Here is a 25,719-nt window from a genome sequence, read left to right on the forward strand (position 1 = left end):
AAACATTGCTGTTTGTTTTCTATTTGTATTTGTTTTCCTATTGATTGTTTTCAACGTTTTTATTGATGCTTGACATCACTGAAAGTGAGGGTTTCCCTCAATTGATTTCCAGAGTCTTAAATAAAGGTTTGAATGAATCTGAGAAGCATGTCATGCGACTGGGCACTGTGTTGAGACTGAGAACGAGAAACCTTTGTGTACTATTAACTCAGCTGATCCCTTCTTATCTTTTGCCTTCAAGTGATGCACAGATTTAAAAGAACATTTAAACATTTAAAAGAATTCTACTATGTATCAATAATAGAATTTCTGTAGTCACCTTCTTTTGTTTTAGTTACCATCAGTGAATAACAGATAGAATAGACCCAAATAACCTGTCAACAAAATGAGACATCATAATGGTCAGAAAAGCTGGTGTTCCTGTTACAAATGTGTTTGCTTTAGACACAAGATACAGTAAGATTATGTTCCTCAGTGAAGAACATTCACACAAACTCTTATTTCATTACAACCATACCCACTATCCTCGTCGAAGGACCCCACATGATGTGATGTTCACAAACTAGACTCTTTGTTTCCTCTTCTGAATTCAAGAATGTAGCATTTCCCCTATTTTTCTAAAGATTTAACAGATTTGATTCAGTGCACCCGTTCACATCTCTCTGCCTCCCTCATTTCCTCTCATCTTGTCTCATCACTGTCACTAACAAATAACATTATCTGGCTTTGCTAACTAATCCAGCATGTTAATGAAATTTAGGTTTGGTAAGAAAAATGATTCTTTGTCCTCCTTAGAAATCGTTTTGCTAGCAAACTAACTTACTAACCTTTGTGTCTTTCCAGATTTTTCTAATGGTCATTTTGAGATTCTTTATGAAACAGTTTATGCAATTTGTTGGTGGCTATTTGTCTGGCTTGGTTTCCACAATGGCTGCATTATTACTTGCATGTTTTGCTATTAAAGTATTTTTCTATTGTTATCAAAAGTCAAGGTCTGACTCCATGTATGCTGTTGTTTTGAGTGAAAAGGGTTGGTACATGGAAATACATGCTTTCTATTCTTGTGTTTTTATACCATTACACTCACTAGTTTACACCAACTGCTTAAAAGTAGCTTGAGTTGAATCAAACTCAATAGCTCAAGAAAACACTCCCAGAACACATCTGTTGACTGTCCCTTGTTTGCTCTCCATATTTCGATCATCTCTGCTTACATGACACAATAAGGCTCTCGTGGCAGATGAGGTTTAGTCCTGCAGCAGGCTGGTAGGTGGGAAAGGAGCCCTTTCTTCAAGTCTTTGTTAAGGAAGAAACAGACAATAGGGTTGACCCCAGCTTGGGCAAAACTCATCCACACAGTGGTGGAGAGGTACCGGTGTGGTATTGTGCAAGCCTTAACAAACACCCTCCAATAGCAAGCCACTATGTAGGGAGACCAGAGCACCAGGAACAGCAAGGTGATCACGTAGAACATCCTGCCAAGCTGCTTCTCTGCTTTGAACTCCTCCATGCCCAACAGGCGCCGGTTCTGGTTGTGCAAGTTCTGCCGGATTCCCAGCAGAGTCGGTGGCATCGGGCCCCTGCCAAAGCCTGCAATCCAGTTGGCTGCCGCTTGGCCAGTAGCCCCCGGCCCGTGGAAGGTCCAGTTCTGACTGATGGCTGGCACCATCTGGACCGGCTTCATCTTGCGATGCTTGTATTCAAAGAGGAGTAACTTCATGTAGACAACATGTGTGGCTAGAATGAGCACAGCCAACATCAGCATGAAGCCTAGTGTATCATTAGCCTTGAAGTAGCGATGCTCAAAGATGCACTGGTCTTCCTCGCGAATGAATTTGTAAGTGCCCACAACGAAAACTGGTGGAAAAGCCATTGCCACAGACAGAGTCCACACCATGCACACCACTGCCACACATGTCCAGAATGTCATGCGCTTTGAGTAAAAGCGGTGGTGTGCAATGGCCATGTAGCGTGTCACACTGATACAGAACAGCATGAAGGCCGCATGGAAGCAGAAGAGCACTGCCATGAAGGCCACCACCTTGCAGCTCAGCACGCTGTAAGTCCAGGCTGAGCCGTTCTTTATGGACACCAGCACAAAGGGGAAGCAGATGGCTGAGCGAATAGTGTCTGCCAGGCACAGGTCCAACAGGAAGTAGTAAGGTGCCTTGTGCAGGGCCCGGTCCCGCAGTACAAGCAGAGACACCACCAGGTTGCCCACCAGGCTGATGCAGATGATCGACCCCAGTAGCACCAGCTTGATATAGGTAGAGACGGCGGAGGACGGACTCTCTGCTACCATACCACCTGCAGTAGTCACCACTGCTGCCATGGGCCCAGCAGGCCCTTCATTGCTTTCGTTTCCATTCGCCATCCCGAATGCCCCACCACCCATACCAGCTTTTTTTCAAACACCAAAGCCACCACTCCCCCACCGCCTCCTCCGTCTGTTGGCCGTTCCTTCGTCCTCGTGGTTGCCTCCTTTCTGCAGTTCACAAGGAACAGGAAAACCTCAATCCACATTGCCCCATTTCGAGCAGGGTCACTTTGTTGGTGTATTGTGTCTTCTCACCTCCGGATCCTCTCCAAGAGCCTGAAAACAATTGAAAAAGACAAAGAATTAGGATTCTGAATGGATTGCAGTGTGTCTGTTAAAAGCTGTTTCAGTAATCCAGGTAGTACCAGACCTCCTTTTCTTGTTAAGTTTAAGAGGTATTGCAGTTCATTCAGATGGCCTCTTAAGCTTTAATGAGGACAGCTTTGGCCATAAATGAGGAAGTTTCTGAGACCACCTATTTTGGTGCCTAGGGGTGCTTTCATTTTGTTCAAAGTAACTCCTTGGTGTGAAAGCTGTCTATCACACTCTGGTATGTACCAAAAAGATCTGACCAAACTCTGGTGCACCAAAAAGACCTGACCAAACTCTGGTGCAGTTTGTGTTTGGTATGAAACCAAAGTATACAATCCACAGGACTGTCTAATAGTAAACTGCACATGAGAATTCATATCAAATTCAAAAAAGAAACTACTATTAAATCCATCTGCTGATTATAAACTGTCAGGTAGCAATCTTCTGAGTATGACCCATGTATATATTTATGCAAGATCCTATGGTTATAACACACACAGGCACGTCTGAGTGCAGGAAATTTTCCCGATACAACCACTGAGTAACTATCACCCTGTAATATTACAACACAAGACTGTCCCATTTTTGCGTGTTCATCACTGACAGCTGAGAACCAGTTTCTTAAAGAACTATTTCAATGACATAAAGAAGGCCCTCACATAAAACTAGGGAGCCTCTGCAGTAGAAAGATGCAAAATACTTTTGATATTGGTGCTATATGAGCAGAAAAAACAGAGATAAAAGGTGCTTTTGCTCAAGGGGAAGAAAACATACAACTACCAGAATGCCAGATGTACTGTGTTAGGGCCCATGTGAAACAATGGCTGCTCCCCAGATTTTGTATTCCAGTAAAACAGTAAGTTAAAACATGTCTCTGAAAAAACTGAGGCGAGAATTATGCAACTCATTAACAGAATCTTGATTTATATTTGACGAGCCCTTCATAGTTTTACCGTTTGATTTGTTGATTTGATTTGTTTTTTCTTCTGCCTCCATTTTTATTGTGCAGGACCCAGTATGGCACCTACTTTCTGTTCTTGCCATAAGCCTCGACACCTTTTGAGCAGGCGTCGGCTGGCAATTTTATCGATTAATTGTAATTTGTGGTTCAGGGCGACTTTTAAAAATAAAAATTTCTCCCGTATTTTGACCACGTGCGTAATCTCCACCGAGGACCAGGGGTCACGTTCGCCCCAATATACGAAAGAGGGAAATTTGACGGAACATCCAACAGCAGCTGAAAATGCAAAAAAAATTGTTATTGTTTAGTTTTTATGAAACATGCTTGAAAACAGACTGTGCGCCAGGTGTGTGTGTGCATTTGGATACTAAAGTGCAGCTCGTGCCACACATTCCTGTCTGAACCAAAGTAACTGAGACCTAGAGATTATTTCACTATTTTCAAAGAGTGACAAAAAGCGGGCCTAATAAAAACAAATATCACACCTGGCTGATCACACAGTTGATTGATAGATCTATCAGAGCAGGCTGAGAGCAGCGCAGTGACAGACCTCTCATCCAGCTGCTCTCTGCTGCGCTCCTTGTTATCAGGGGCGGAATTAGTGATAGCCCAACTGCCTTGCTTTGATTTCACCCATTCTCTAAGTTAGAGTGATGGTGCCTGTTGTCAGCTGTAGAAGAAGTTATGCGGTTCTCTAAACCCTCAATATAACTAATATAGACGAGTGCAGGTGGTGTAGAAAAAAGATGATACAAATGAATTCATGTAAATATGTTTTGTGAAATCACTACAGCCTTCACTGTTAAAGACAAGTTTGCAGTTTGCACTTTAACCCCAAAAGGGAAATTCATTTTATTATATTAACAGAAGGGAAATTCAATTTGCTGTTAATTTTTATTGCTAAAATCAAAACCAAAACTTGTTTTGAGTAATTTCTTTGTCATTTGTAGTTTGTTTAAAAGAAGTTAAAAAAAATCTATTAAAATTGTAAATCGGGTTTGGTGTGAAAAAATCTGAGATTTTATTTTTAAACCATATTGCCCAGCCCTATCGGCAACATATTCTTCACTAGTCATAATTTGTTGTTTTGTGGTGATTTTCCCATGAGGGTCTACAAATGAGTCCTTAACTTCACAATAAGAAACCCAGCTACTGGTAATAGTCTGGTAAAGATTTTAAGGCTTCACATAGTCAGGAATAAAGAAATCAATTCAGTGTAATAAAATATGGGAAGAGGAAGATTGTAAAATGAAAGAAAAACAAACTAATGCCAATCAAAGTGCAGACAGATTAAACATGAATTATAACAGCTGAGAAAATAAAGTTTTGAGCAAAAATAATAACATGGGCCCTAAACTAAAACAATTTCAAGAAACTACATCAGCAAAGTTTATCCAGCAGAGAAAAGCGGCCTGTGTCTGAATCATTCCTTGTCTGACCAGTCTGGCTGTTTCACACCCTTCATCAGTTAGGTGAAACCTCCACAGTAAAGCTTCATTCCCACTGCACACAAAAAACAACAAAAAAACACTAACAGCTGCTAACATCTGGCTTTTTAATGTAATGAGAATTTGTCTGATTGGCATTCACACTGGATTAAATGACTCTGCAGTAGACACAGGTTTTTATCGCCTCTGGCTCCGATGGGCATTGATGGCAACACAACACCCTGGTGAATGCCGTAATTTCAGCTCCTTAACTGGCGAGATGCAATGACGTGCCATTACGGAAAAAAAAATGCATAAACACACACACACACACACGCCAGCTGACAGAAAGGCTGACTTGCTCTCCAGCGGTGACTTCAGTGGCAGTGGGAATGAAGCAAATCACTCATATTTAGTGGGTTTACCCATGCACACACTAATTTTAGTGGGAAAGGGGAATAAGTCCGCACGCACTGAGAGAATTTTTACAACAATTGTTAGGGCTGGTCGATGAATTTATTTTATTGATTAATTCGAATTTGTGACTTAGGACAATTTTAAAATGAAAATCTAGATTTTTCCCTTTAGCTTCCTTTAAGTCTCTCTTTGGGCTTCTGTAGTTCATAGTGGACTGCGCCCTCCCCCCATGCTTACATCCAAGAGATACACACACACACACGACCACAAAAAAGGCATAGTCTCGTCAGTTGTTTGCAACTGGTTCAGTTTTGTGCTATGTATGTTTCCATGTTATTCAAAAAATAAATAATTGCTGAAAATAAAAAAGGAACTGGTTCGGTTTTGCAGTGTCAGATTTGGAACAAACCACAGTACGCTGCAAAATTTGTTAAAATGCTGTTGCAACTAAAGGCAGCAGCCAGCCAGTCACCACGATGGTTGTATGATTTCAGAATTGGTCATTTTCAATACTCTACTGTTTCAACTGCAAAACTGTATGATATGTTGCAATATAGTGCAGTACTGACTTGAAGCCCTCTACATTTTTCAGTTTGCCTGTGTTAATATTTATTGCTAAAATTAAAGCAAAACTTGTTTTGAGTTTTTTGGTCATTTGTAGTTTGTTTTTAAGAGGGAAAAATTTATTAAAAGTGTAAATAAAGTCTGGTGTGAAAATTACAGTTACTACAAATGGTTAAAATCTGCATTAAGCTTGATTAAACTCCAATTGTTTAACGTGCCGTGCTCTGGTTTCTCCACTTTTTCATATCCTGGGCTTCTAAAGTTGAAATGGTAAACAGTTGCCTATCACTCATTTGGTGTGGTTAATGTCCACCTGATGAATTTAAATCCAATATTCTCTCTACTTTTAGCTCTGGCTTTGGTCTCCACCAACTCCTGAGGGAGATTTCTGTCTCTGTAGCTGCTAAATACTCTACCTTATTCAACTAACTGTGTCTGTCTGCTGTTTGCCCCTCAGCAGGTAGTCTACAGTGGGTGGCAAAGAGCTTTTTGGCTTAACCACAGCATGCAAGGCCAGCCTCACACAGACACAGCTGTTCCTCATCAACCGCTTGAAACTGAAGTATTACATGATATTACAATGATGGAAAGAGTGCCACTACAATGACAAAGTTGTCCTTTTGGTTATCAATGCTGAAAAAATGTTAAACAAACTACTTTACCTAGACTGGGCTGAAAAGGGGAGAGGGAGTGTTCAGTGGGTAAAGCTCCAGAGAAAACTGGTCCTCTCTGCTGTGTTCTGCTCTCAATTTAACATGTATTAATTAACTTTTGGGCTGGACCGCTGCAAGGAGCCAGCGCTATAAGTAAAGTCAAGGCAAACGAAAGTCTGTGACTTGGTGTATGCCAGCCACTTCCTGTTTCAAGTTCTTCCAAATTAAAAGCCCTAGCGTTTCACAAAGTCCAGCCATACACTAGGCTTTTACTTAGTTTTGTTCATTGACAACAGCTGCTTGCTTCTGGGAACCAGAGGCATCCATCAGGACCAAGTTTAACCAAAAAATGCTGCAAACTTGTGGTCACATGGTGTGTATGCTTCTTTTTTCAAGGTCTCTAATCACAAAGTCAACCTATGTTATTCTGAGCAGCAGTAATGGAACAAAAGTGTAAAAACATGTATACTGTTGGTGGGGTTGAATTGGTATACCATTTTCAAGGTACACCGTGGGAAGAAAATTGACAGTTATCATAGATGGTACATTACATTTTCTACCTGATAATGATAATACTTTTGTAATAATGTGATACCAGGATATCATGATACTGTGAAACCATGCTATTTTCTCAGATGGTTGTTCCCTGATCTTATGCTGTTGCAACTCTGTCAGGAAACTTGTCGGTAATGAAAGAGACTTAAAATGCAGCTCTGATCTTATAATGCATGTCATTTCATCAGGCCCCTCCATATCAGTGATGTCTGTACTGGCAGCAATGCATCAGCAAGATAACCAAGCTACACTACACTTTAGATGCAGTTTGACAGTCCACAAGCTCTTTGTTTCAAGTGTAGTAATCCCTTAAACCTGTAGCCTCATTTGGGACTGTGTCAATAATAACTGACAGTCATGAAAGCTATAGTTGTATCACATAGAGAAGCAGCTGAGGAGGGAGAAGTAAACCCTATGTATGAATATTTGTCAAATGAACCACTAAAGCTAGATTTATAGCTGTGCCTCAAAGGCTTACTGGGCAGTGTTGGAGCCTGCACCTGTAGCTGCAGTGAAGCCTGTAAGTCTGGTTAGCATAGCTGTTACAAGGGGTGTGCAAGTCCAGCATACTTGAAAGCATCTGTTACTGCAGTGAAAACAAGGATCACATGAAAAAAAATGTATGTGATTCTTCCTTTCTGGGTATGCAACCCTGGCTAGATTATTCTGTTGATCAGCTTAGGCTTTTATGTTTTTTCCTACAGGTTTCTAATGCTGAGAATGACATCTTTGACAATGAGAATAATATGCAGCTGACCTGTTAATAAAAAACTCACGCTGTAGGGATGACCATTGACCCCTTGAGTCAAGTATAAATCCATCTTCAGCCCTCAGCATTTCACTGATAAAAAATATCCTATTTGTTCCAATAAAGCATCACTTTCGCATTGATAGTCCAAGTTTATCTTCATGTGCGGCTGGGATTGCTGTCTCTTGTGAATGTAACTGTGGTTACGATGCATGTTCTTGGCATGGCACACCAGACACTGGTGAAGAAGACATATACTTCAAAACAACTATTTGAGCAGTCTGAAAACATGCAAAATGACCACTGAAAGTGCCATTGCTTTTCAGCATATACCAAAGAAGTCCAATCACAATCACAATATTGGAGTTTTTATGGTTTAATGACAGCTGAACAGATATAGGCTAAACAGTAACAAGCTTAAAAGATCCAAAGGTGAGTAAGTCAACTTTGACTGAAGATATTTTGTTCAATGCCAAGTGTGTTTTTGTTTGGAGTAGCCTTGTATAGGCTCTCTTTGACTGAGCTGCTCGACTAACCCTGCAGCCTCGCTCAGGGATAACAGCTACCACCATGCTGGTAATCACCTGTTTCTGTTAACTCAGGCTCTCTGCTTCAGCGCTAAGCGCACTCACAGAAAACGAGTCAAATGAAGCTTTCAGTGCATCATTTGATTGATCGCGTGCCGCCTACTTCCACCTTTGAAGAATATTAAAAAGTATGACAGTAAAAGTAACACTTTTACTGCATGGCTTTGTTTGGTGGCATTTCTTTAACATTACAGCTCAAAAATTTGAATAATATAATAATGAAGTGCATTTATAACTTCTTCACTCAGCTGAGAATGTGTATCGCTCATATACAGACATTATGGCGATGCTACTCAAAGAAGCCGTGAAAGACGTTTTTTTAGGTGATTTCAAGGTGAAATTTCGAACATGACCTGCTCCTGACCAGGTTGTTCACTTCCTCAGTTACCCTGGCAATCTAGCCAGGTTAAAAGAGAGCCAATGTTGTAGGATGGAAAACCCTGGCTTTAGACTCAACATACTTCGCTAAGACACTAATCTGGCTTCGTGGTGCAGCACTCTGGGCCTAGCTTTGTAGCACGTCAGGAAGTAAAGATCAGGGTTCACTGTCAAAGGCTTGTTCACCCAAACTACAAAGACACATTTTCTCCTCTCATACTAGTGTTATCTGTCCCCCCAGATAGTTTGATTTGTTCAAGTTTTTTTTTAAATCTGAGTCAGAGATTAACATCTTTACAAAACTGAATGCAATTTAATTAGCACTGCTCGCATCTTTAAAAAAGTCAATGTCTTCTGTCACTGTGCAGAATACACTAAACACTCTGGTGCTAATTAGCAAATGTTAGCATGCAATCACACCAACTGAAACGATGGTGAACATGGCAAATACTGCCAGTTAGCATTGTCATTATGAGAATGTCAGCATGCTGATGTTAGCATTTAGCTCAAAAAAGCAGTGTGCCTGAGACCTGACACAGCTGCCACTGCGCCTGTGGTGCCTCTTGTCATTTGGATGAAGCAAGCTCTAAATGGACAGCAGAGGCTCAAACATTTCTGCCAGAAAATAAAGAGATGAAAGCAAAACAGCATGAATGTTGGTGTTGCCTTTCTAAAGAAAGAAAAGAAACCTGTGAAAACATCTGAATAAATAATTGAATTACCATTAGGCTGACATGTCAGTAAGCTACAGTCCAGGAATAGTTTCATATCAGCTATTTTGGAGGATGAAGGAGAACCTTTGTGGACATTTCATTTCATAAAAGGAAACTTGAGGAAATCACCTTTAAAGCATGCGCATAAACACCAGTGGAACAAAAAAGATGTTGAGCAAATCAAGATCAAATGTATATAATCGATTGAACGCCTGTTTTTATCAGGTCCTTTTTGGAGTTGCAGTCCTCATCCCTCCACAGGCTGCGAGCTGAGGGGAGCTGAGAGGGAGGCTGTGTGTCTTGAAGGAGGGGCTTTGTGAAGCTGGAAGTTGGTTGGCGGCAGAGGGCAGAGTCACTGTCAGGAACTGGGTAGCAACAGCAGCCCAATACCTCTGGCTTGATGTCGGTGGGAGGAGGCGACAAAACTCACTGGATGAGATGTAGACAGAATTGGTGTCTGACAGTGGAGGCCCAGCATCAGGCCTTCTCACATGGAGCCCACAGGTCTGATGAGGACTGGCGAGCCAGCAGCTGCTGCAGACCAGCCTTAGAGAGCCTGGGTGGCTTTAAATGGCACACCACAAAGCATGTATTAGTTCAGGAAGTGATTCTGTGTTCTCTGGGGGCACATTATACCAAATGATATTTAATCACTTGGTGCTGAGCGAGGTCCTACAACGGCTGGAAATTCTGTCTAATCAACACAACACACTGTCACAGTGACCGCTGCATGCTGCTGGATGCATGCATCGAACAGCAGGATCTGCTCTGCAGAAGGCGAGCCCTCATTAGCTGATCCCCGGCTGAGGAAACAAAGGCAGCAGCCTCAGTGAGCTGGGAGAGTCCAGGCCTACAGGAGGCAGCACGAGCCTACAACACTTAACAAATGGCATGCAGGAATGCAAAGGCAGGCCGCATGACATTTTGCAGACCGGGGACCTGTGGGCAATACAAAATGGTAGTCATGGTGTGCAGCTTACCTGCTGTGGGCTGCTCTGCTCCTCTACAGCAGCAGGCCGTGTGTTGCAGAGCACACAGATCCACCTGGCCGTTCCCAAACACTGCTGAGCTGCAAACAACACACACAGCAGCTGACAGCTGTGTCACTGCTCCCAGTCTCTATTAGATGTGTCGGGGGAAGCCTGCTGCGGAATCCTTTCAAAAAACAAAGGGTTAGAAAAAGCCAAAGCAGCGTTTCCTCTTTTTCCGTGTGCAGGTCATGTTTCCGTTTTTTCCACAGAGGCTCGTGTCGGTCGTCAGTAAATCCCCAGTCCGCGAGGCAGCCCACAGTCTGGGTTCATCACGATTCACATTGAGGTTGACTGCTGTCTACTGTCAGCTCCAGCCCCGCAACAATAACCCGCAAGCGGTGGATCCTACAGTCCGCTCAGCTCCTGATGGAGCGGAGAGACAGCAGCAGCCGCCCTGTGGAGCATCTCCAGCTCGATCCGCCGCCACACTTTCTTGCCCATTGTTCCGGTCAGACCGACAGAAATCTCGCGTTTGTTGTCCAACACGTCGTTTATCATGCCGAACAATCCGAGAGTTTATCCTCACAACAACAGCTGTTAGCTAGCTAACGGAGCAAGGCCAGGAATGCTGGAGCGGGCAGGGCTGCGGGATAACACCCAGGCCGATCCTCATCCTGTCCCGCAGCCCGACAGCAGCCAGGCATCACGCACGCACGTACGCACACACACACACACACACACACACACACACACACACACACACACACACACACACACAGAGAGAGAGAGAGAGAGAGAGAATCTGTGGGAGAACAGCAAGGATGCAAGTATCCGTAATGACCTGCTCCGGCTGTGTGTGTGGCAGGTGACAGGGAGGAGAGGAACCGATTTTCGGGAATAATCGCAGCATCCAGGCTGCTGCTATCACCGCTCATTCCAAACCCTCTCAATGCTCCATAGACAGGGGCGGTCCCAACCTTTTTGGGGACGTGGGCAGGCCCTCCCAACAGAGAGCTGATGCATCGCCTGCATTGTTTTGACAGAGATATGGCTCATTGTTTCAACATTCCTATTTAAAAAAAAAAATAGGTTGACTTGTTATAGGGTAAAATGGAGATATTCCCTCAAGTCCATCTACTATGAAATTAAACGGGGAAAAAAAATGATAGAAACCCCAGGAAGAGTGACTAAGGAGGGATCCCTCAGGAACATCGGGGGGCAAATATATGAAGACTATGTTGCTATGTCTGGAATACAAGGGAGCGTGCAAGCTTTCATAAAACAGAGCAGTGAGAGGGTATACTTTGTGTGTTGCCGTGCACATTTTTTAAACGTTGTTGAGAGTAAGCAGTGAAGGTTTTGAGTGTCACTAGAGGTGCAGTCCTTCTCAGTGTCGTACGTTCTGTGCAGGAGACAGTGGATTGGATTCAGACCAGTGATGCATTTGACACATCAGGAACTGCAATAGCCTTAAGAAAAGCCATTGATTTGAATTCTGTCTCCATCTAGTGGCCTTGAGTAGAACTCTCAGGATACCACCAGAATGAAGACATGGACGTCAGATCTGCAGCACAGCTTGTGGATGCAAAACGGAGCTGTCTGTCCCACAGATGACAAATTTGTGGAGCTGTGAGAAAAAGCTGAGATGGTTGTCTCAAAGATCAGTGTTCAGTGGAGGGAAAGGATGAGCAGAGAGCTTAAAAGAGACTGGTCAACAACTGGCAAAATCAAACACAGATGAGTCAAAAAGGAGATAATGGTTAGTTTTTTATTTTTTCTAATTTTTAACTCTTAAATAACACAAATCACAATTTCCCTCAGAAATGTGTGTGTGTGTGTGTGTGTGTGTGTGTGTGTGTGTGTGTGTGTGGTTGGCACATAGAGGTAGAAGACGCTTTGGAGATGGCTGTTGAGTGCAGCTGGATGTTTTGCTGGTTGTATATGACATCTGGGACTTCAAGTGCCATTGCTGCCTTGCTAGCCTTGTTTGCTTTGCCTTTAGATATTTAGTTAGTTACAGTTACATCTGTTGTGCTCAGTGGTTGCCCTGCCTGTAATTGCTTTGCATTTACACTCTACTTTATTTGCAGCCTAGTTGTCTTTACTTTGGTCTCCGTTGGCCTGCCTTTAGTTGCAGTTGTAGTTTTGATATTGTTTTATTCTGTGTTATCTGTGATTGGTTTTTTGTATATTCTTTTCATTTATTTGCTGCTTGAGCTCGCTGTCCTGCTCAGGTCTGCTGGTTTGTTGTTACAGCCAGTGCTAATGCTAGGTGCTCTATTCCACCCTGGTCAGTGAGTGTTGTTGATAGAGTGCATTTCAAGCATTGTAGTTGTATTTAACTAGAACAATATCGGAACAGTTGCAGTAGTTTGTCTTCTGTAAGCTCTTGCTTCCCTTTAGCTATTCTGCCTTTTTGGTATTTGAGGTTAAATTTTCTACATTATTCGCATTTGTCAAAGGCCTCTGGAAAGATGTTTGAACAAGAAACAGTGAAGACAATGTGGCAGCAGACACATCAGTGACAAGAGAGAGGAGCAGCATGCACAGTATCTTTTTTTAACACAGATGGCTCACTTTTTACAAGTCAGATAGTGATATTCAGGTGGATGATGATGACGAGAAGAAAGATGAGGACTGCACACAGACAGAGAAAGCAAATGTGTGGAGACAAAGAGAAGGACAGCTCAGTCCCTTCATGCAGCTGCGGTGCCAAATGCAAGACACAGGGAGACAGCCAGGAATGTTACCCCAGAGGAGAGAAAAAAGGAAACAAATGTGTCTACATTTTATTGCATATTGCGAATCTTCACAACAAACAGAACAACCAGATCAGACTCAGTGTGCAAGGTTTCTGGGTGGCATGTTTCTTTATGGTCGATGATGGATTAAAAAAAACAGACTTAGCATGCAAAGGCCTTTACACTGTGAGATTGGCAGTGTGACCTGGATTAGTATTCACTGTTTCATCTTCTTTCACTCTACTTATACTTCTGTCTGTCCATAAACACAGCTGTCCATCCATATGTCTCTCCATCTCATTCTTGTTAACGCGATATCTCAAAAATGCCTCAAGAGAATCTTGTTACATTTCGCAAAACCATCCACTTGGACTTAATCATGAACTGATTCAAATTTGGTGATTGAAGGTCAAAGGTCAAGGTCACTGTGTCATATCATAATGTTCTTCAAAAACACTTTGCTGGCAACTGCTCAGCATCATATTTTAGGAATAGAAGGGGAGACATTTGTCCACCTTGATAATGTGCTGATTGTACAGATCCTTTGTGCTGCAAGGGGAAGCTGTGTGTGAATCATCCATGTTTTCACAGACATGAACTTATCTGTTGTGCAGAGGCATAGAACCTCAAATTTAATTCTAATCTAATTCTAGTTTTCATTAAATATATTTCCAATGCAGCTTTTCACACTAAACTGACACCAGACATTGGTATTAACTCAATAAAACTACGCTGAAAGAAAATGTAACATTTCAAACCATAAAAACGTTATGTACAATAAAGTGGAAGAAAACAGGAGGAAAGTACTGAATGCACTAACTGAAATCTATTTAATAATCTGCTTTTGTTGCCAAATTTTAAGCTTTTCAGATGCTTCCTGTATGAAGAAATCAATCTCTCACAGTGTTCAGATGGGAGTTTGGTCCATTCTCCACATAGACAATGTTTAAATCTAAAAGATTCTGGGGGGCTCGCTGCTGAATCTTGACCCTCAGTTCCTTCCACAAATGTTCTATCAGGTTAAGTCTCACTGTGTCATTCCAACACCTTTATTTTCTGCCTCTGGAACCACAGGCATCCTCCTTTGCAGTTTGTTTTGGATGGTTGTCCTGCTGGAGGGTCCACTGGGGTCTCATCCTCACTGTCCTGGTGGATGGAAACAGATTCTTCTCAAAATCTTTCTGATTCATGGCTCCATTCATCTTCTCTTTGACTGTTTGGATTCTGCTGGAAAGAAAAAAACAGCTCCATGCCACAATGCTTCCACCTCCAAAGTAAATGTTTTCTATACTCCTATGCAGAGCCATTTCTCCTCGTAAGTACCCTGTGATTACAAAATACTACAGTATAAGTAATTTCTCTGTTCTTCTAAAATATCATGTAAGTATCCAGTGCTTACAAAATACTTATAATGTAAGTATTAATTTCTCTGTTTCTTTAAAATGTACTGAATTACTCAGTACTTAAAAAAATCTACAGTATAAGTAATTTATCCATTCCTCTAAAATACCCCGTAGATACCCAGAACTTACAAAATACTACATTCAAATTTTTATTTAGTGCACTTTTCTACTTTACTTATGTATTGAAAGCTGCCTTCAAGGGGAAGAAGACTTCTCTCAAATCAGACTGACTGAGGAACTAAATGAAATATAATGTATTTAAAAGTAAGTAAAAGCTAAAACTCGGGTGTGGGAGGAGTTTGGGGAGGCCATGGAGGAGAACCTTCGGTCAGCCTCAAGGAAGTTCTGGCAAACCGTGAGATGTCTCTGGAAGGGAAAGCAGGGCTTGTCTCAGGCTGTGTTCAGCAGGGAAGGAGAACTGTTGACCTGGACTGGAGATATTGTTAAACAGTGGAAGGAACACTTTGAGGAACTCCTGAATCCTCCCATCACGTCTTCCATGGAGGAGGCACAGTCTGAAGACTTGGGTGGTTCTACATCCATAGCAATGCAGGGTTTTGCTGAGGTAGGCAAAAAGCTGAAGTCTGACTACCTGTCTCTCCCTGACCCAGTACTTTTAAGCGTTACATGAGTCATTGTGCACGCAGGGCGCTGTCCTTCCTCACTGGCAGTCTCACTTTTCCTCTTCTCCACTCTCGCATCTGCTTATCTGGCTCCACACCAAATTCCTGATAAAACTGCAAAACATTTCACACTGCAACTATGCACAGCATGTACTCTTCTTTTTACCATATAAGACTGCAAAGCATTTCACACTTCAACTGTTTACATCTAATAGTTCTGCAGCACAACTTCACACCTGAACTCCCCTTTCCTCTGGTCTTTTTCACTTCTGCAAAGTAAACACATTCTTTGTTATACAATTGCAACACCATAGTTCTTTTAAAGCACAGCCACAACTTCACATCTTCTTAAGATTAAATGAGAATTATATGAGATTAATGACTTAAGCATACCTGTACCCCAACAGTTCCATCCCTCACCTATGATCATGAGCTCTGGGTAGTGACTGAAAGAATGAGATCGTAAATACATGCAGCCTTAGAGATAGGGTGAGGAGCTTGGAGTAGAGCTGCTGCTCCTTCTTATTGAAAGGGGCCAGGAAGGGCTCCAGATAAGCAGAAGAAAATGGATGGATGCGTGGATGACTGATTAATTCTGTGATTATTTATCCCTTTTTCCATGTTGAAATCAGCTGTTGTTGTTAACCATCCACAAGCTGTGCATAATGCCTGTCGAGCCTATAGACCAGTGAAAGGCTGTGTTTCTGAGTTATCAACCAATCAGTGGCTGTGTTTCTGATGGTGTGGCAGCTCTGCTCTCAAATGTGCTCTCAATGGAATAACCATCTTGCTTCTGGCTCTGTGTCTTCCTCCAACCGCGTAAAATTTGCCAGGTGCAGCCAGAACATTCAATAATACAATGTTCAAATTACAGTCGTGCCAGCAATGTAATTGTTACCTGTGAATTGTATGCTCTGTTCAATAATATCAATTACATTGACCAAATCCCTGTTGGATTTTGTGAGAACTTGATGTCAAGCCCTGATTGTATCATTTTTGTTTGAACAGCAGGGGGCACAATAATACTAGTCTACAGCATAAGTTCACAGGGACAGGCTCAGACCATAGACTGAATATAAAAACAACAAGTCTCCTCCAACCGTACAAAAACAAAGCCAAAACATCCCAAATACAGCCTCTGCCATCTTGCATTGAGGATGTCATTTGGAGCCACAGTCTCCATGGCATCGAGTCCCTGCCACGGTCACAGCACGGTCCCTTACACGACAGCAGGGACTGTCATAATGGTTTGGATTAGGCAACGAAGTCACATATGGTTAGATGTGGACAAAAGAGGCACATGGTAAGGTGTAGGAAAAAAAAAAAAACACACACACACACACACACACACACACACAGGAAGCAAACTCCAAACTCAAAAGTCAGGTGGTTTTGGGATCCTTCTTCCCACCTGCCCGCCCTATGAGCGCACTCATGCTCTTTATATTACATAGTTACTGTAAAGTTCTTGTTTATACATTAATAAACATAATTTAGAACTTTATGCTAGCTTCAGCTAGCTGTTTATTCCTCAGCTCCCGCTGTATAACTCTCACGTAACTTCCACACTTCCTGTTACAACATTTACTTTATATGTGGCCTCCTGATGACATACTGCCACCTACTGGCGACACCTTTGTTAGCACTTATCATTTCAGTTACCAGCAGCATTAATACCTACCTGATGCTGTCCTTCAGTGTTTCAGGTACATATGATCAGTTTCGTCCAGACCGTCATGTGCGCTTTGCATGTTGATGCATAAGGTGGCTTTTGGCGTCACACTACGTCGAAAGCATTGACAGAGTGGCGTTATTTGGAGTTTGGAACGAGAAGGGGTTGGGCAGACAAAAAAACAGGAACACTAATGCAGAACTCAGGCGAAGAATAATATGGACAGGAAAGGCTTATGTATTAGCTTTATAGGTGATGAGATGCAGCTGGGAGCCCAGGTGAGAGTGGTGAGCTTTTGAGGTGGGAGTGGCTGGCTGATGGAGTGAAGTGGAGGCAGGGTGAGTGGAAAACCCAAGACACAGCAGGTAAAGAGAGGAGCAGACTCTGACACATGTATAGGACAGCTACATGACAAAAATAAAATTGTGCTTGTCTCTTCCAACACTCCTGGGAAAGAATCTTTCTGCATGCCTGTTCTATCCACAGCCTGCTCTTCATGTGTCAATAGGGACATCTGATCATGTGACTTGTTTTAACTCAAATTCAGTCTCACAATTACAATTTATACCAAACTCAGCAGTCAGATTATTAACTAAAGCCAGAAGGGTCTATCACACAACTCCAATTTTAGCATCACTGCAATGTTTTATTTAGTATTTTTAGAATACATTTAAAAAACGTATTAATCACCTACATGCTGTCCATGGTCTGGCTCAATATTCTATTAAAGACCTCCTGACCCCTTATAGTCCAGCCAGACCCCTAAGATCAGCTGATCTTATTTCTCATTTTTGGAACAGCCTTCTCCTCAGTGTGAGATCGCCAGAATCCACTGAAGCTTTTATGAGCCTCCTTAAAACTCAATTTTATAAGAGAGCCTACCTGTCCTGGAGGGATTCCTCATCATCCTCTGCCGCTCTTCCTGTTGTTCCTGTTATTTATAAAAATGCTTTATAAATAAAATTGGCTTGCCTTGAAAAACTGACACGAACCTCAATATTGTTACTTGATGGTGTTTTATTTTGAACTTATTGTCATAACATTTTTTAGTGGTCCTGTTTTTCCATGTGACTATTTTCTGCATTTCCACACTTAGCACTTTTTTGCTTGTTCTTTTAATGGCACTCTGCCTGTTTTATATGACATTATCTCCTTTGATTGCGTCTTTTCTGCTTATACATGTGGTTATTTCTTTTACTGTTAATTACTGTACTTGCACCCCCATCTTTTTATGTACGCAGTGCCGTTCGATATTACCTGGTTTCTGATATTTTCTTTTTATTTTGTAAATCTTTTAATCTGGGAACCACTTTGTGCTTTATAAGATCTTTATAAACAAAGATTATTATAATTATTATTATTTCATGCCTTGGAGCTCAGAAAAGGATTGAACAGAGGTGCAAAGTATTGTGTGTCCCAATCAGGAGGTTTCTTTTTTTTAATATTTATTTTCAGAAAGTAATGCTTAATTTACAGTAACATTGTGTGTTTAGGTTTTGAATGTAAATCTAATAGGATTTTTTTTCCAATAGTGTGTCAACATGCTAAACCAAAATCACTGCTGCTAATTACAATCGGAATCTGAATATTTTATGTGATGTGTTCTATGGTCATGACTGTTTGCTGTGTTTTTATGGATATTTGCTGCTTGTGTAATTATAATAATAATAATACATTTTATTTATAGAACGCTTTTCACAATGCTAAAAGATGCTTAACAGAGACAAAAAACAAAGTCAATTAAATCAGTTAAACATACTGAATAAATAAATCAGTAAAAGCAAAACAGACAGGCATGAAATGTTAAATCAAACATTAAAAGCAGATTTAAAAAGGTGGGTCTTAAGGTGGGATTTGAAAGTATTGAGGACAGTGCTGTCTCAGAGGGGTTTGGGGAGTGAGTTCAAGAGGGTGGGGGCAGCAACAGAGAAGGCTTTGTCCCCCCAGGTCAGGTGCTTGGACCTGAGAGGGGTGGAGAGGAGGTTGGCATCAGAAGAGCAGAGGTTACAGGAGGGAGTGTACAGGTGGAGCAGGTCAGTGAGGTAGGGGGGTGAGGTTGTGGAGAGCTTTGAAAGTGAAGAGGAGCAGTTTCTACTGGATGCAGTGAGGGATGTGAAGCCAGTGGAGGTTCAGGACGATGGGGGAGATGTGTTTGTGGGAAGAGGTTTGAGTGAGTTTATTTAGAGCTTTGGAGGTGGAACTGAAGAGGATGCTGATACAATAATCTAGACGGGAAGTGACAAAGGCGTGAATGAGAGTTTCAGCGGTAGGGAAAGAAAGAAAATTATATGTCTAACTTGTGTGTGAACTTCTTGAGCAGAGCTGTCTTGGGGTGCAAAATGAATTTCAGTGTAAACTGAAAATAAAGTGTTATTATTTTGTATAGTATTGTGTAGTATGGTATGGTATGGTATGGTATCGTATGTGCAAAATGAAGTGTATTGTCTTGTTGTTACAGTTCATAATTTTGAAAAGTTGTGGTCATTGAATGCATTTTTGTCTATGCAATGGGAGGTGATCCAGAGTTTAACATTTTAAAAATGTGAAAAAGTGAAACTTTTAATGCAATCAGTTTCTCAAACTTGTCATCACATTTGCCGCATCACAAAAGTGCGGACACTGAATTATGTTGCTCTTTCACTGTATGAAAAAATGTATAACAAAGAAGAACAAAGGTTTTGACTGTGTGCTCAGTCTGAAGTCACATGACAGATTGCTGAAAAAGTAGAGGTGAAGAAAGCAGAAGAGGCTGCGGCAGTGTTGGGGATGTGAATGTGAGGTGAAAATGTGAGAAGGGACCAACTCTTTTGTTTAAGTGTCTTGTTGGACAATCTTTGGTTCCATCAGACTGCAGTGCAACATCTCAGGAGACTCCACACAATCCAACAGCAACAAGCGCTTCCTCCTCCTCATTAAAAGTGAGGTGTTGAAAATTGTATGAACTCTACAGTAATTGTCTGTCCAGCTCACATTAGAAGACCATGAACCTTACCCAGGGATTACATCACCACAGTCATGCCGGGTTGGACTTGTCACCCAAATGTTGAAACAAACATCGCGAAAATTTGAAAGACATTGGCGTTCAACCAACCTGGAAGAGTCCCGTTTAGTCTGGCTGGATAGTCTTAAAGTGTATAAGAAGGCCCTCCGCCATGCCAGGGCAAACTATTACTCATCATTAAATGAGGAAAACAAAAACAATCCCAGGTTTCTTTTCAACACTGTAGCCAGGCTGACTCAGAGTCACAGCTCCATTGAGCCTTGTATTCCTTCGGCCCTAAGCAGTGACGACTTTATGACTTTCTTTAATAATAAAATTATAACTATTCGAGATAAAATCCATCACCTCTTTCTCTTTCTCTTACCTGACCTGACCCCGGACACAGATAGCCTGGATATGGCAGCAAGGCCTGAAATGTATTTGGACAGTTTCTCCCCCATTGACCTTCATTGACTCTACACTTTGATTTCTGCATCTAAGACATCAACATGCCTGCTAGACCCCATCCCAACTAAGCTACTTAAGGAAGTTTTGCCCTTATTAGACAATTCTTTATTAGATATAATCAATGCGTCTTTATTAACAGGCTATGTACCACAATCTTTTAAAGAAGGTGTCATTAAACCTCTTCTAAAGAAGCCCACTCTCGATCCTGAGATTTTAGCTAACTATAGACCGATATCTAATCTCCCCTTTATTTCTAAAATCCTTGAGAGAGTGGTTGCTCATCAACTCTGTGACTTTCTCCAAGATAATAGTTTATTCGAGGACTTTCAGTCAGGCTTCAGAGTTCATCATAGTACAGAGACGGCACTTGCAAAAATTAATAACGACTTACTTATCGATTCTGACACAGGTCTGGTCTCTGTTTTAATCCTATTAGATCTCAGTGCTGCATTTGACACCACTGACCGTCAAATCTTAATGCACAGACTGGAAAACTTAATTGGCCTTAAAGGAATGGCACTAGCCTGGTTTAAGTCATACTTATCAGATCGTTCCCAATTTGTTCACATCAACGATCAAGCCTCCACACATACTAAGGTCTGCTTCGGAGTGCCACAGGGTTCTGTGCTTGGACCAATCCTTTTTACTTTATATATGCTTCCTCTAGGCAACATAATTAGAAAACACAAACATAAATTTCCATTGTTATGCTGATGATACGCACTTATATCTATCTATGAAACCAGATGAAACTGATCAGCTATCTAGACTTCAAACATGTCTTAAGGATGTAAAAGCCTGGATGAGCCGTAATTTCCTGATGCTGAACTCAGACAAAACTGAAGTTATTGTTCTTGGCCCCAGACACCTCAGAGGCTCCTTTTCCAGCAATGTAATTTCTCTAGATGGCATTACCTTGGCCTCTAGCACAACTGTAAGGAACCTCGGAGTTTTATTTGATCAAGATTTATCTTTTGTCTCCCATATAAAACTAACCTCAAGGACGGCTTTCTTTCACTTGCGTAACATCGCAAAAATTAGACATATCCTGTCCCAAACAGATGCTGAAAAATTAGTACATGCATTTGTCACCTCTAGGGTTGATTACAGTAACTCCCTATTATTCGGTTGCCCCAACAAATCTCTTAGGTCTCTCCAACCGGTGCTGAACGCCACTGCTCGTGTTCTAACAGGAAGCAAGAAAAGGGATCATATTTCTCCTGTTTTAGCTTCTTTGCACTGGCTCCCTGTGGAATCCAGGATTGAATTTAAAATCCTCCTCCTTACTTACAAAGCTCTAAATGGTCAGGCTCCATCCTGTCTGTCGCAGCTTATAGTTCCTTACCAACCCTCAAGATCACTGCGCTCTGAAAATGCAGGGTTACTTGTGGTTCCCAAAGTTTCCAAAAGTAGGATAGGAACCAGAGCCTTCAGCTGCCACACTCCTCTCCTATGGAACCATCTTCCAGTTTCGGTCAGGGAGGCAGACACTGTTTCAACTTTTAAAGGTAGACTTAAGACCTTCCTCTTTGATAAAGCTTATAATTAGGGCTGGCTCAGGTTGCCTGGACCAGCCCATAGTGAGGCTGACATAGGTTTAACTTGCCAGTTGACTTCCTATCCCTCTCAATGCCGCCATCTGAAAATCATGCATGTCTGTTTACTGCATTGCCGTTTGCAAGCTTAGCTTAGCCTCAGTGGTTTAGCTTAGCCTTACATCTGTGATAGCCATGTGGTACTGTCACCACCTGGGGCTCGCGATTACAGAGCCTGGGTCTGTTGAACTGCACTACGCTAATCCTGTTGCCTCTCGGGAGCATTCCTGCTCCCTTGTTTCCTAGTTTTCCCGGATCCTGGCTGTAACCTTGGCTGTGCCTGACCATGGTGAAAGCCGTGCTGATGCTGTGGCCCTGCCTTTGGTTGTGCTCGTGCTGTGGCTGTACTGATATTGTACCCCCCGCTCACCCTGACTGTGCTCTGGTCCTGGTTGCGCCGATGCTGTGATCTTGCCTTTGGACACCTCCCTATCAATATACGCATGAGACTTTTATCATCACCCTCAACATCATCATAGACTGCAATTAATAATTTCACACCTATTGTTATTGTAATATGACATGCATCTGTTTCTATTATTGCTGTGCCTCTCTCTTTCTCTTTCCTTTTTTTGCCATGATTGTATTTCATTTGTTATTTACGACATCTATTACACGTCTGTCCGTCCTGGACGAGGGATCCCTCATCATCCTCTCCCGCTCTTCCTGAAGTCCCCCCCCGTTACAGGGGTTCTTTTTCGGGAGTTTTTCCTTGGGTCATGTGAGGGTCTAAGGGCAGAGGGATGTCATACACTGTAAAGCCCCTGACTTGACTTGACTTGACTTGACTTGACTTGACTTGAACTCTGTAGGATTAATTTAAACAAAAGAAAACATCTATTCACAGCTGATAGATGTGACTTGCATTATTATGAATCTCTGACACATGGTAAACACTGTGAGATTTTGGGCTGTCTCAGACAGAAGATAACCATCATGACAGAAACTGGGCAGTATCTTTGCTCATGGCTCAAATGCTATATGCAAACATGGATGAAAGGAGATAAAGGCAAGTAAGCACAGGAGGAGCCAAATATTCAGCATTTGGAGTCTGGAAATGAGACCAGGTCAGAACCTACATGGAAAATATGATAGAGATACTGTTAAAAAATGTTAGTATTTCTGAGTTGGGTGACATTTTTTATTGGTTCTCATGTGAATAACGAATGTACAAAAGCTGCACAACAGTGAATGTCTGAATGTGTCTAGTCTAGGTGCTTACTGTAGGTTATATATATATATATGTTGACAATAGATAATGGGCACAGAAAAACCTGCACGGAATAGAAGAATTAAAAAAATGAAGAAAATTCTCAGTTTTGTTTTTTGTTTGATTTTTTTCCACAGTATTTCAACAAGCCATCTCAAAGTGTAAAGAAGATCTAGAGTGCAACAGGTTTTGTTTTCTTGAGTGAAATCATCTTTAGATCATCTTCCCTTTTTTAGCACAATCTACAGTATCAACAAATTGCACAGGCAGAAAGAACAAATTATTGCAAGGTTCATACTAAGAGCTGTATTCCACATTTTGTGGTCCGATGTGTAATGACTGATTGAAGGAATATATTCATTTCAGTTTAGCTCTGTGTCTGTATATCGGCTGTTCTGAAAGAGTGACCTTTTGAGTGGAGGAATGCGATCAAGCAGCTGAGAAGAACTGTAATAAGCACTGACTCCCTTTGTATGAAGGGATGCATTTTGTGTCAATTCACAAATAATGAGCCAAATTAATCGAAAGAAGTTAAGGATTTTTTTTTATAATAGAGACCAGAAAGCACTCAGAGAATACAAACACCCATCAAATTCTTTACACTCATCAACTGCATCCCCAAAAGCTGTTTTAATATTTGCAAAACATTTCACATAGAGAGGCACAGAAAAAAGTACAGCGACCATCTGATGACATCCTGAAAAACATGGGTTACCTGATGAGGTTAATAATAATGGCAAAACCTTTGAAAAGAAGTTGAGGTTTGAAGGACTCTGCTTCCGCTGTGCCTCAGTGGCATTCTGCTAGGTGAGATGACCTTTGACAAGACAAAAAATAACCTCAGAAGGAGCTGTTTACACTTGTTAGAATGTCATACAGCATGTTACTGGGCTTTCCCCCCGCTTTCTGCTGTTAATGCTTCCTCTACAAAATGTATTGGTGTACCATTTGAGGTTGTTGATACTGAAAATGACAGATGATGAGTTTACACAGAATGATCATTCTGACACCAGGAAATAATATTTCTGAGAACAAAAATATGAAAGCTCATTATTGACAAGCATTGAATCTGAAACAAATACAGAGAGTTTAAAAACTGCTACTTTACTGAAGTTTTATTCAAGCTGCAAAAGCGGTAGAGTTAAAAAAAAAAGTAAAGACCCTGTGGTTTTAGTTTTTTGACTGAATTGTAAAGGTAGTTCTGTTACCTGTTAATCACTGTTGGTGCAATTCTGTCACTGATAGGTTTGATATGTTTTTAATCTGCACAGCATACACACACACACACACACACACACACACACACACAGAATGTTATATTCACAACATGAAAGCTGAGGTGGAAAATAACTAAGTAGAGTTCCTTACAAGATACACTGCCATGAAGAAGTCAGATGATTCAAATTTTTACTTCTGTGTTCTTAATTAGCAGGTCATCTCATTGAGATCTCGACTGCATGAGGGATTCCAGCAAGTGAAATAGGAGCTAAGATCAGGGCAGGAATTCCACCGGTGCTCGTGGCTGCTCTGCCTTGCCTTGATTTCCCTCTAAGAAATCATTTGCCCTCAGCCACACTGGCTTTGATGCCCCACTCTCTGCCTGTTTTTTTCCTTCTGCCCTGCCTCACTGTCCTCTCCCATCAAGCCCTGGCAACACAGTTATGTGATTAGTTGACAGCAACATTTACATGAGTGTATTTGTAAATAGTCACTCTGACACAAACTCGACTATGTGTAAATTCAGAGTGCTGCTGGAGTAAGGTGGTGCTCTGAATAACTGTTTGGTCATCAGAGCACCACACTGTGCTGGGCTCACTCTGAGCAACCACTCAGAGGAGAGTAGAACACCAAGCACACTGAATGCTAAACTTAACCGTTCAATTGATTGCTAGATTTCTTTATTTTGTGTCATTTTTACCACCTCGCTGGAGACATGCCACGTGCCAACCTGCTTTAAGGCCTTAACCCTTATCCCTGTCCCCAAAAAACCAAGGACCACAGGTCTCAATGACTACAGACCTGTCTTGACCTCTGTGGTGATGAAGTCCTTTGAGCGTCTTGTACTGTCACACCTAAAACTCATTACAGACCCTCTTCTGGACCCCTGCAGTTCACCTACAGAGCCAACAGGTCTGCAGACAATGCTCAACCTTGCCCTCCATTTCTTCCTTGAGTATCTGGACTCAGAAGGAACCTATGCCAGGATCTTGTTTGTGGATTTCAGATCTGTTTTTAACACAATAATCCTGGCTCTGCTACAGGACAAGCTCTCCAGCCTGAACGTGCCTGACTGCACCTGCAGGTGGATCACAGACATCCTTTCTGACAGGAAGCAGCAGGTGAGGCTGGGGAAGCATTTCTCTGACGGCAGAACCATCAGCACCGGCTCCCCTCAATGCTGTCTTCTTTTTCCTCTTCTCCCTG

At 41.8% G+C, this 25,719-nt stretch overlaps 1 protein-coding gene across 1 annotated transcript; it reads right to left on the minus strand.

Moving 5' to 3' along the window:
- Positions 1-505: 505 nt before the first annotated feature.
- Positions 506-2,395, minus strand: gpr173 (G protein-coupled receptor 173). Its single transcript, XM_042492034.1, has one exon. It carries the CDS (start codon positions 2,393-2,395, stop codon positions 1,211-1,213), a length of 1,185 nt encoding a protein of 394 aa, XP_042347968.1. The 3' UTR covers positions 506-1,210.
- Between the last annotated feature and the right edge of the window lie 23,324 nt (positions 2,396-25,719).

This window comes from Plectropomus leopardus, chromosome 8 (genome assembly GCF_008729295.1).
Source record: "Plectropomus leopardus isolate mb chromosome 8, YSFRI_Pleo_2.0, whole genome shotgun sequence".
Classification (NCBI taxonomy): domain Eukaryota; kingdom Metazoa; phylum Chordata; class Actinopteri; order Perciformes; family Serranidae; genus Plectropomus; species Plectropomus leopardus.